The 12,771-nt window shown below is 46.1% G+C and overlaps 1 protein-coding gene across 2 annotated transcripts in view; it reads right to left on the bottom strand.

Annotated features, from left to right (window-relative positions):
• The window catches only part of LOC140427700 (cell adhesion molecule DSCAM), an 854,163-nt gene that overhangs the window by 355,140 nt on the left and 486,252 nt on the right, over nucleotides 1–12,771 (bottom strand). For both annotated transcript variants that reach the window (XM_072513215.1, XM_072513216.1), the window contains exon 6: nucleotides 2,071–2,346. In XM_072513215.1, coding sequence (XP_072369316.1) covers nucleotides 2,071–2,346 — 276 coding nt within the window. The remainder of the gene's footprint in view (nucleotides 1–2,070; nucleotides 2,347–12,771) is intronic.

Genomic DNA, 12,771 nt, shown 5'->3' with positions numbered 1-12,771 from the left:
CGGCAGAGAGGTTAATAACCAATGGGTATAGATTTAAAGAAGAGAAAGGATTTAGAGGGGAAGGTGAGGAGAATTTATTTTTGCCAGAGGGCAGTGGGAGTTTGGAACACTGTCTGAAAGAGGGTTGAAACCTCTATCAGATTTACACTAATATGCCCTTGATGTGCTGTAACCTACAAGTGTACAGGCCAAGAGCTGGAAAGTGAGACAAGGCTGCATATCTCTCCTCTGGCCAACACAGGCCCGATAGGACAAATGGCCTCTTTCTGCACCATCAGTCTCTACAATTTTATGTCTTGTTACAGCTTCTCATTCTGCATGTTCAGAGAGTGATTAATGTCAAGTTTGGCCGAATAATTTCAATGTCCTTCAGTAGAAATGAAGGGAGTGGTGAAGGGGGTCACAAGGATTGTGACTGCTGAAGGGCTGTTACTGACTGAGGGACTGAGGAGGTCACTGAAAGATTTTCCCTAAAAACGACTTCTTTGCTTCTCGAGTGGCAATGAATGTGTTTTGCTGTACTTCTTTCTTGTGATCCTCCATCTCCCCTTCATCCAATTCTTCCTCATTTGTCGAGGCTTCGTATTGTTGCTGTGCCTCTTCAACTCCAACGCTCTTTGTGATTGTCATGTTGTGTGGGATGCAGCAAGCTAGAAGGGTGCGGGCAGTCTGTCTTGGTCTTTGGGTAGGGAGCCTCCCAGAGCACTTGAATAATCTTCAATCTTAGCTTTAAAACGCCAGTGTTTTGCTCCAGAACTCTCTTGATGGCTCAGTAAGATGGCTCTTACTGGATTTGTCTTGGCTTAGGATTGGCCGTATTGCAGAAGGGTGTCATCGACCCGAAGTGGCATTTAATGCCTATCGCAAGTTTGGGAGTGGCGGCAATAGGGTGAGAGCGTGCCGAGTGGGAAATCTGCTGCCTCCCTGTCTCCATCCCGATTAAGTTCATGGACAGCCTTCCCGCCCCACCGCTATTGAGGCCCTTAAGCGTTCAAGTGAGGGCCTCATCCTGCCGCCATTGATATAAACTGAGCAACAGGCAGGTATTCGCCTCACAGTAAACATGAAAAGCAAATCCTGGCATTTTTGCCCGCAAGTTCCCAGGGAGACCCTCGGTGCCAGGCATTCAGTGCCTCATCGAGGAATCTGGCATCGGGAAGAGGCAGGGCCCACTCAGAGCTTAACCAATCCCCGCCCTTTCTTCTGATTCCACTGGACCCCTCCCCCTACCTTCCATGACCCCCTACCCCCCCATGACTCCCCACCTCACCTTCACTCACCTGTGGCCTGGATCCCTCGCTGCTACCACTGCTCCCCTAGTGACGTCATCTGTAATGAAGAGACGCCGGAATCTAATTGCCTGGCAGTTCTCTCCCTTCACTCCCCCTGGGGTCCTCAATCCCAGAGAAAACCTGCTACTGGCCACTTGATTGGCACTTATTAGGCATACTTTCCCCATCAGGACTCTTGCCAGTACTCCAGCCAGTGGGTGAGTTTCCCGTCACCGAATTCCACCTCAGGCGTGGCGGTTCTGTTCCATATTCCCTTGTGCCTGTCCTCCAATATTCCTGGCTTGAAGACTTGCATTATCTTTCTATGGGAATCGTACACCAGTTGAACACTGATGGTCCTTCCAATATTCCGGCCTTTGTGTTTGAAAGATCTCATTGACTCAACAATCGATTTTATAATCTGCTCCATATTCTATTCCATGGAGATTGGCGCTCGATTCTCTATCACCTTGTTTTATGCTGCCGACCCATTTGAGTTTCTCCAGTCACAGGTACATAAACCCTTTTCAGTAGGTGAGGTTAAATACCAATTCAAAACTCACCTGCTTTGACAAAAAACCCAAAACAGCCAGGTCATTAAAACTAATTTTAAAAGGAGGAAAAGTATGAGAAAATAAAGTGTCCTTCATGGTAATGCCAGTCAAACCGTTCGACCCTGTGAAGTTGGCAATGCTAATTGGGATATCTCAAATTCTGCGGAGACACAGGTTCGCGCAGAATGATTATCGCCAAACCCATTTCCAAAGGGCCATCATCAGCCAGCTTCGATCGCACTCACCTTCAAGTATAACCTGCACCAGGTCCTGGGCTGACATTCGACCTTTTCTTACAAAGCACTGATAGGCCCCTCCATCGCTCTTTGCCAACCCGTCTATCATCAAGCTCTCGAGGTTGTTTCCGCTGATTCGCACATTGTTGCCAGGGATGATGATCTCGCCGTTCTGATACCACTGCACCTCATACTCCTCCGCACCAGTCACAGCACAGGACAGCGATACCTTGCTGCCGATGCTGGTTTTCACCTTATGCGAACTCAGTGCTGCTTTCAGCCGCTCTGTGCATTGGAATAATAGAGAGAACTGAAACTGTTTGCAAAACATTCATGGCGGTCATTACAAACTGATTTTTTTTTTGCAAACTCTGCACACCTAAAAAGGAGGGAGATTTACATTTGTGCTTCATGTGCGTAGATTTACATCGAATTTACATCACAGAAAGAGGCCATTTGGCCCAGCTGAAACATGCTGGTGTTTATGTTCCACGGAAGCCTCCTCACAATGGTCTTCATCATACCCTAGCTGTTTAATGGTTTCTGTTGTTGTGTACCCAAACATGGGCCACAAACAACAATGAAATGAATAACCCATTAATCTACCCTTCGTGGTGTTATTTTGGGGGGGGAACATTAGCCAACAGGACAACTCTGCTCTTCAGTCAAGGGAATGCCAAGGATTCAGTGATGCCCGTCACAGCATCAAGAGAGCCCCAGTTTAATATGATACCTAAAGAGCCTCTGACAGTTCTGCATTTCCTCATTACTGTCCTGCACTTACCCCCAATTTAGCTCAAATGCTCAGCTCCGACAGTGTGGCTCAAACACACATCCTTTGCCTCAGAGGTGAGAGTGCTCTCAAGTAATACTTAGGCATGACAGACCAATTTTATGAATTCATGCTTCTGGCAAGGTCTTGGCAGAGACACAACATTGCCTGACACGAAAATCAGCCCTTACATAGAGAGTAATGAAGAAGTGAATTGTAGATGGTTAAGCCTTCAGTAACTATTATCAAATCTTTGATTATCTTTGTTCAATGAATGTTCCTCGAATCTACAATTAAAAAGAACTCTACTCTTTAAGCTCTTTGAAACTAACAGAAATATAACAATTGAAGTTAATTGTTGATCCCAATGATATCATCAGTAATGGCTTAAATATGTCCTCATTCTTCTATACTTCTCACCTTTGGTGGAATGGTGACAATGGCTAGAATTTAGTGGTGTTGGGGTGCCTCCGAGTGACCCTGCTTCAGAGGTCAGGAGGACCTGGGCTGCAGCTAATGCGGTCATTCCTGTTAAGGAAGAGGATTCTTCCCCCAAGAGCTGGTGGTCTATCAGAGAGTCAGCAGCCTCAGCCATGCTGCTGGGAATTGGGGCAGAACCTGAATTACCAGGGCCCAACGTTCGACGCGTGCCATCTCGACCAGGTAGGCAGGGTCATAGTTCACCGGGGTCAGTCAGACAGACCCCGAGCGAGAGGTGAGGAAGGGGGGGGAGAGGGGTGGTGAGGCCAGACAATGCTTTTACCACAGGTGCAGCCATCGATCCCCCTCACTCCCAAGCGTGCTGGAAGGCTGCCATGTATCACTAAGTGAGCTATTGGTCGGTGAGCTCCCCACATGGCACAGAAAGCTAGCATGCAATTTCAGCAGGTAACAGGGAAGGAAAATTGAATTTTAGCCTTTATTTCAAAGCGAATTAAATTGAAAAATAGGGAAGTCTTGCTAAAACTATACAAGGCTCTGGTTAGCCCACACCTGCTGGGTTCCTAACTTCTGATCTGCCCTGGTAGCCACAGCATTAAGATGGCTAGTCTAGTTCAGTTTCTGATCAATGGTAGCCCCCTGAATGTTGATTGTGGGGGATTCAGCGATGGCAATGCCATTGAATGTCAAGGGGCGATGGCTAGATCCTCTCTTGTTGGAGATGGCCATTGCCTGCCACTTATATTGCGCAAATGTTACTTGCCACTTGTCAGCCCAAGCCTGGGTATTGTCCAGGTCTTGCTGCATTTAGACATGAACTGCTTCAATGTCTTAGGAGCCGCGAATGGTGCTGAACATTGTGCAGTCATCAGTGAACATCCCCACTTCTGACCTTATGATGGAAGGAAGGTCGTCGATGAAGCAGTTGATGATGGTGGAAATCCTTTCTGCAGCTGGCTGTAGAGGTAGGGTCATTATTATGTTCAAGGCTGAGAGAGCCAGATTCCTAATCAGTAAGGGGACCAAGGGTTAAGGGGATAAGGCAGGAAAATAGAGTTGAGGATTATCACATCAGATCAGTCATGATCTGATTGAATGGCTGAGCAGACTCGATGGGCTGAATGGCCTATAGTCCCATGGTCTCCGCCATTGATACAATGCCAGAAGCAGCAGGAAGGTGTTCTTAATTGGCTGCTTAATTGGTTCATTTGGTTGTTGGGCCGGAACACCATCTGCCATCTTCCCCACGACTGGCAGGTTGGCATAGGATGGGAAGATGATGGGCACACCACCCCGCTTTTCCTCTGCATTTTATGGACTACAGCTGGTCCCCAGAGGGATAGTAAAATCCTGTTGAATGCTCCAGTCCCGATTTCCAGTCAGGTGGGAATGCTTGTTCTGTTGACATTCTCATACTCCTCAGCAATGGTACATTGCAACCAGAATATCAAAGAATCTTTGAGCTGGCAGCATTGTCTTTTGTATAACTCTCAAGTGCTCTAACCACAATGTTTACAAACATCAACCACTTCAAAGAGAGTTAAGTGCTGTTAATTTCCAGCTGAATACTTCAAATTCATTCAAGCATGAAGGGGGGTGATCCGAATGCACTTAACTCTCTTTGAAGTGGTTGATGCTTGTAAACATTATGGTTAGAGCACTCCAGAGTTACTCAACCATGAAGGAAAATGAATGATGCAAGGCTGCAGATGTCTATGTGTGGAAGCTGTCAAACACAGCCCACTAAGGGAAATTAATGAATGGTTTGCAGCTCAAGGATCTGAGGTCACTGCCTTCACTTTCCAGGAAATCAACACATGCCGCTTCGTTTGTCAGAGCCAGCAGGTGAATGCCCAGGTGAGTGCTACAACAGTAATTTGTTTTACTGCCTCTGTCTGGACGGCTCTCTAACTTCCACACAGGGTCTTTCTAAGGGCATCATGGCAGGTTTCTCTTTTCTGGGGGTTTCCTGACAGGGGTCTCTTTTCTAGGGTGTTCTCTGTTGGGGGTCTCCCTATATAGGGGGTCTCTAGGGGGGGGGGTCGCCCTACTTAGAGGGTCTTTGTAGGGGGTCTCCCTACATAGGGGGTCTCTGGGAGAGTCTCCCTATATAGGGGGTCTCTGGGGGGTTCTCCCTATTTACGGGGTCTCTGTCGGGGATCCCCCTATTTAGGGGTCTCTGAGCGGGGCGGGGGGCAGGTCGGTTCACCCCCATATTTGGGGGAAGGGCGGGGACCCAGAAAATTCTGGTTGGGCGGCCGATTTGCGTTGCAGAGAGAAGGGGGACGGGAAGCCGCGGGATCTCGCTATTGGGCCGCGTGCTCAAAATGGCGACCCAATAGCAGAATTCCCTCGGGAATCCCGCATAATCCTCGGCATGGCGAAGGGTAACGAATTGCTTCCTGATCTGGGAGCGCAAATCAGTTGCAATTCACCTCCAACGGGAAATAAAGTCTCCCAAACGTAGAATTGCGCCCTGGGTCTGTACTTCCTCGAATTTTGAAGAATAAGGGAGGGTAACCTCAATGAAACTTTGCAAAATTCTTACAGGGTGGATGGAGATGTTTCCCCCGGATGATGAGTCTAAAACCACGGGACACAGTCTCAGGAAAAGGGGAAAAGCCATTTGGACTGAGAGGAGGAATTTGTTCACTCAGAGGGTGATATATCTTTGGAATTCTGGACCCCAGAGGGCTGTGGAAGCTCAATAACTGAACATATTCATGACAGAAATAGATTTCTGGATACCATTAACATCAAGGGGGTGGGGAAAGTCCTGGAAAGTGATAGAACACAGAACATACAGTGCAGAAGGAGGCCATTCAGCCCATCGAGTCTGCACAGACCCACTTAAGCCCTCACTTCCACCCTATCACTGTAACCCCAAACACCTCCTAACCTTTTTGGTCACTAAGGGCAATTTATCATGGCCATTCCACCTAACCTGCACATCTTTGGACTGTGGGAGGAAACCGGAGCACCCGGAGGAAACCCACGCAGACACAGCGAAAACGTGCAAACTCCGCACAGACAGTGACCCAGCGGGGAATCGAACCAGAGACCCTGGCGCTGTGAAGCCACAGTGCTATCCACTTGTGCTACTGTGCTGCCCTGATATTGAGATGGTAGATCATCCATGGTCTAATTGAATAGCGGAGCAGGCCTGATGGGCCGAATGACTTACTCCTGTTCCCATATTGCTACATTCCTAATATCTCCTTTCTCCCCCCCTCACCCCGCCCCCTGCAATGCCTATTAAAGAATAAATTCTTAGTGTCTTATCTCCCGGACTTCATCAGCAAGGCGATGGTGCCCCTATGCTTCACCTCCCCAAACTTATCAATGAGATTATAGCATCTCTTTACTTTTCTCTGCACACTTGTCCTTTAAGAAGTGACCTCAGTGTTAATGGGTTGCAGTCTCAATTTACTGATCAAATGCCTCTTGAACAAACGCTGTACAGCAGGGCTGAGTTGGCATGACATCCAGCTCGCATTTGCACAGCAGTCAGTTCAATTTATTTGATGTTTCAGCAATCTGTCCCGTTCAGGGAACTCACCAAAATATTTATTAACGGATAATTGGTAACAATAAGTAACATGCTGTTTCAATAAGATTTCAGATTGAAAGGACTTGAGGTCTGATGACTAAGTGTTTTAGTCAGCAGCTATATTCCAATGTCGCCACTCCACTTCCCCAATCCCATCCTCCACTCTCCAGAAAGTTGAGCTCATCAAAATATTCCACCACCTGGATCCTAACTTGCACCAAATCCTGTTGAACCATCACCCCTGTGCTTGCAGACCTACACTGGCACCCGGTCCACACATCGCCACTCCCTATTTTGACCGTAGAAGCAGAAGTAGGCCATTTGGCCCATCGAGTCTGCATCACCATTCAATGAGATCATGACTAAACTGACGGAGGTCCCAGGTTCGATCCCGGCTCTGGGTCACTGTCCGTGTGGAGTTTGCACATTCTCCCCGTGTTTGCGTTGGTTTTCGCCCCCACAACCCAAAAATGTGCAGGCTAGGTGGATTGGCCATGCTAAATTGCCCCTTAATTGGAAAAAATGAATTGGGTACTCTAAAATGAAAAAAAAAAATGACTAAAGTGGGCAGCACGGTAGCATTGTGGATAGCACAATTGCTTCACAGCTCCAGGGTCCCAGGTTTGATTCCGGCTTGGGTCACTGGCTGTGCGGAGTCTGCACATCCTCCCAGTGTGTGCGTGGGTTTCCTCCGGGTGCTCCGGTTTCCTCCCGCAGTCCAAAGATGTGCAGGTTAGGTGGATTGGCCATGATAAATTGCCCATAATGTCCAAAATTGCCCTTAGTGTTGGGTGGGGTTACTGGATTATGGGGATAGGGTGGAGGTGTTGACCTTGGGTAGGGTGCTCTTTCCAAGAGCCAGTGCAGACTCGATGGGCCGAATGGCCTCCTTCTGCACTGTAAATTCTATGATATGATAAACTGATATGATAATCCTCAACTTCACTTTCCCACCTTATCCACATAACTCTTGATTCCCTTACTGATTAAAAATCTGTCTATCCCAGTCTTGAACGTACTAACGACCCAACCTCTACAGCCCTTTGCGGTAAAGAACTCCACAGATTCACTATCCTAATTTCTGTGGTTAAATGGACTGAAATTACTCTGAGATTGTGCCCTCTGGTCCTGGACTCTCTCCTCCAACCCTGAAACCTTTTAGTAACTCTGCATTCCTCAAATTCCGGCCTCCTTTGCAAAGCACCCCACCCCCCACCTACAATTGGTGGTTATGCCTTCAACTGTTTCGACTCTAATCTCTGGGATTCACTCCATATATCTTTTTGCCTCTCTATCTCTCTCCTCTTTAAAGATGTTACTTAAACTCCACCTCTTTTGGGTGGAAACTAAGGAAATTCGGCATGTCCACATTAACCCTTACCAACTTTTACAGGTGCACCATAGAAAGCATCCTATCGGGCTGCATCACAGCCTGGTATGGCAACTGCTTGGCCCAGGACCGCAAGAAACTTCAGAGAGTCGTGAACACCGCCCAGTCCATCACACAAACCTGCCTCCCATCCATTGATTCCATCTACACCTCCCGCTGCCTGGGGAAAGCGGGCAGTATAATCAAAGACCCCTCCCACCCGGCTTACTCACTCTTCCAACTTCTTCCATCGGGCAAGAGATACAGAAGTCTGAGAACACGCACGAACAGACTTAAAAACAGCTTCTTCCCCACTGTCACCAGACTCCTAAATTACCCTCTTATGGACTGACCTCATTAACACTACACCCCTGGATGCTTTATCCGATGCCGTTGCTTATGTAGTTACATTGTATACCTTGTGTTGCCCTATTATGTATTTTCTTTTATTCCCTTTTCTTTCCATGTGCTTAATGATCTGCTGAGCTGCTCGCAGAAAAATACTTTTCACTGTACCTCGGTACATGTGACAATAAACGAATCCAATCTTTGACGAAGGTCTCCTGTTCTAATAGCTTTAGCTTGACTTTCAACCTTTGTCTGATTATGCGCCTATGATGCGTTGCATGGCGTAGAGAGAAATGCCAAATGTGCAGAATATGGGGAGAGACTGATAGCACTTGAATAGAAAATAGTAAGGCATCAGGGGGTCATGTGTAAGAGAGAAATTAATAAAATAACGGGCAGAGAGGGGCAAGATTTCCTGGAATGCATTTTCTACTGCAGTATGTTTTTGGTCCGATGAGAAAAGCGTCACTGTTAGCTCTGGTTCCTGGGAATCAGGTAGGCCAAGGGCCAGGAGGAGAACACGGGACAGTAATTGTTGCATCACAAGGTTCAGGCTAACTATGGAAAAGGACAAAAGAAAAATACAGAAGAATAAAGGAAAATCCGACTTCACGGAGGTAAATTCGAATCTAAGATCATCAGGCAAAAGTGTCACTCAACCATGGGTGACCTATGAAGAAAATACATTTCAGTCAGAGTCAAGGTATATTCCCATAAAGGGGAACGGTAGGAAAAACAAATCCAGAGCTCCCCGGATGACAAAAGAGGTAGAGAGTAAGGTGGAGCTGAAAAAATGTGCTTATGACTGACCGCAGATTAATAACACATTTGAGATCCAGGCTGAATGTAGAAAGTTCACACGGGAATTAAAAAAGCAAATAAGAGAAGCAATTAGAGAGTAGAGGAAGAGGCTGGCAGCTAACATTAAATGGACTTTAAACGTCTTCTTTAGGTCTATAAATAGTGAAAGGGTGGTAAAAGAAGGGGTGGGGCGATTAGGGACCATAAAGGGGATTTACGCATGGAGACAGGGGGCTTGGCTGAGGTGTGAAATGAATACTTTGCACCTGTCTTCACCATATCATAGAATTTACAGTGCAGAAGGAGGCCATCGAGTCTGCACCGGCTCTTGGAAAGAGCACCCTACATAACCCCATACCTCCACCCTATCCCCGTAACCCTGCAACCCAATCTAACCTAAGGGCAATTTAGCATGGTCAATCCACCTAACCTGCACATCTTTGGAATGTGGGAGGAAACCGGAGCACCCGGAGACAACCCACGCAGACACGGGAAAAACGTGCAGACTCCGCACAGATAGTGACCCAAGCGGGAATCGAACCTGGGACCCTGGTGCTGTGAAGCCGCAGTGCTATCCATTTGTGCTACTGTGCTGCCCAAGGAAGAAGATGCTGCTGAGGTCAAGATGAAAGAGGAGTGTCATGTGAGAGTACCTTTAAGAAATGGGTGTTTATAAATGGGTGTGTATATAAATATCTGTAGTGAGAGTACCTTTAAGAAATGGGTGTTTACTACTGCAGTGATGTCAGAGAGTGCATGGGGCTGGGCTGTCTGTCAGCTTTTTACTTTTGTTTTAGTCTGTTTGCTGCAGGGCGTGTTTTAGTATCGTTTTCAGAGCTGGATAGCTGCAGTCACAGCCAGAAGGGGTATTAGTATCTCTCTCTGTAATCTAAAATCTGTAAATCGATCCATTGGTGATTTAAAACTAATAACTGCTCTCAGTCGTGACTTTAACCTGATGTGCTTCTGTTAAAGGTTTTGTTTTTAAGTCTTATGGATGTTAAAAGGAAAGCTTAAGGGATTACTTAGTCTTGTAGTCTTTGGGGGTTGTATTTGAATTAATGGTTGCTAAGGTGTTCACTGTATGTTTTAAAAAGGTCAACTTGAGTTCATAGAATAAACATTGTTTTGCTTTAAAAAATACTTTTCCATTTCTGCAGTACCACACCTGTAGAGTGGGCCGTGTGCTCCCCATACCACAATCTATTAAAAGTTGTGGGTCAGGTGAACTCCATGATACACTTTGGGGTTCTCTAAACCTGGCCCATAACAGGAGGTAATTCAGACACTTGAAGGGTTTAAAATGAATATGAAGGACATGTTGGGTAGGCTGTCTGTATTGAAAGTTGATAGGGCACCAAAATTGGATGAGATCGGTCCAAACCAGAATAAAATACAGCCAACACTGGTAGATGTGAATTCTGGTCCAAACTGTTTTTCTTTTCCTATTGGGAAGATATTGAGGGGAGTGAGTGGAAATTGCAGGGACACTGGCAATAATTTGTCAGTTTTCCTTAGGCTTGTGGGCGATGCCAGAGAACCGACGATTTGCAAATGTTCGAAAAAGGGTGTAAAGAAAAGCTCAGCAAATACTGGCCAGTCAGCTTGAGTTTTTTTTAATGAGGTAACATAAAGGGTTGATGAGGGTAATGCTGTTGATGTGGTATACATGGACTTCTGAAAGGCATTTGATAAAGTGCCACACAACAGGCTTGTGAGCAAAGTTATAGCGCATGGAATAAAAGGGACGGTAGCAACATGGACACAAAATTGACTAAGTGATGGAAAACAGTGATAGAAAACGTCCGTCAAGACTCGACGTTAGGAGCCCTGCTCTTCCTGATGCATATTGGTGACTTAGACCTTGTGTGCAAGGCAAAATTTCAAAGAATTTCAATATTTACGGGCAACACAAAATGTGGAAAGACTGTCAACAGTGAGGAGGACAGTATTGAACTTCAAAAGAACATGGACAGGTTGGTGGAATGGGTGGAAAAATGACAGATGAAACAATGCAGAGGAGTGTGAAGCTATTCATTTCGGTAGGAAGATCACATCGAGAGACAATACAAAATAAAGGGTACAATTCTAAAGAGAGTGCAGGAGCAGAGGGACCCTGGAGATATATGGGCACAGCTCATTGAAGATGCCAGGACAAGTAGAGAGAGTGGCTAATAAAACATACGACATCCTGTGCTTTATAAATGGGGATATAGATACAATAACAAGGAAGTTACGGTACACCTACATTAAACATTAGTTCAGCCTCAACTAGAGTATTGTGTTCAATTCTGGGCACCAGAATTTAGGAGCGATGTGAAGGCATTAGAAAGGGTGCAGAAAAGGTTCACGAGAATGATTCCAGGCATGAGGAACTTCAGTTACATTGAGAGACTTTTTCCCTTGGAGAAGTGAAGATTTGGTTGAGGTATTCCAAACCATGAGTAATCTGGACAGAGTAGCTCAGGAGAAACAGTTCCCATTGGTGGAAGGATAGCGAACAAACAGGCACAAGTTTAAGGCCATTGGCAAAAGAAGAAATTGTGACATGAGGATGATGCACAATCAATCACGACTGAAGCGAGATTGTAGTCCAATTGAAGGCTTTAATGAACAAGTAGTTACCCCAGCAGCTCTGGTACAGAATGACTGCTGTGGGTGAAACACAGACTCTTATGCTCCGCCTGCTGGGCGGAACCAACAGGCAGGTTCCACCACTCATTCTACAGTATAAGGTACATCCCACCCAGGTACCGCGATACCCCTAATATAGCCTACCACAGAGGAAAATGTTTTTCACAAAGTAAGTCGCAAGGACTGCACTGCTTGAGAGCGTGGCAGAGGCAGGTTCACTCAACCCAGTCCAAAGGGAACTGGATCATTACCTGAAAAGGAAAACGTGCAGGGTTGTGGGGAAATGGCAAAAGAATGGCACTAGGTGAATTCCTTGTGCAGAGGGCCAGCACGGACACGATGAGCGGAATGGCCTCCTTCTGTGCTGTGTGATTTTACGACGTTAAACGTGGTACATAAATGCACGCTGCTGTTGTTGTGACTTTGTTGACTTGATGGATTGACCACAAGTCATAAGTTGGGTTGGATTGTCACTCAAACATTGACACCTTCACTCCCGGCGGTTACAGACCAGCCAGAACAAGTATCCACATCAGAACTCCAAATTGGTGCTTCAGGCAACAATATTCTTCATCTTTTTAAGGATTGTGCCTTTAAATTGAACATGTTTGGAAATGGAATTGCACTTGCCTTGGGCAACAGAAGAATGAGTAAAATTAAGAGAAAATTCTGCTGAGGTAACGCTCTGCTCTCAATCATTTTACTGGGGGACACATGCACAATAAAATCATCTGCAACAAATCTTGGTGATTTATGAAGAATTGAAATCTAAGCTAAATTAAAAGCTGGATCAGA

The sequence above is a fragment of the Scyliorhinus torazame genome, chromosome 8 (assembly GCF_047496885.1).
Source record: "Scyliorhinus torazame isolate Kashiwa2021f chromosome 8, sScyTor2.1, whole genome shotgun sequence".
NCBI lineage: Eukaryota > Metazoa > Chordata > Chondrichthyes > Carcharhiniformes > Scyliorhinidae > Scyliorhinus > Scyliorhinus torazame.
The sequence above is the reverse complement of the archived record's forward strand: the minus strand, read 5'-3'. Positions and strand labels throughout refer to the sequence as shown.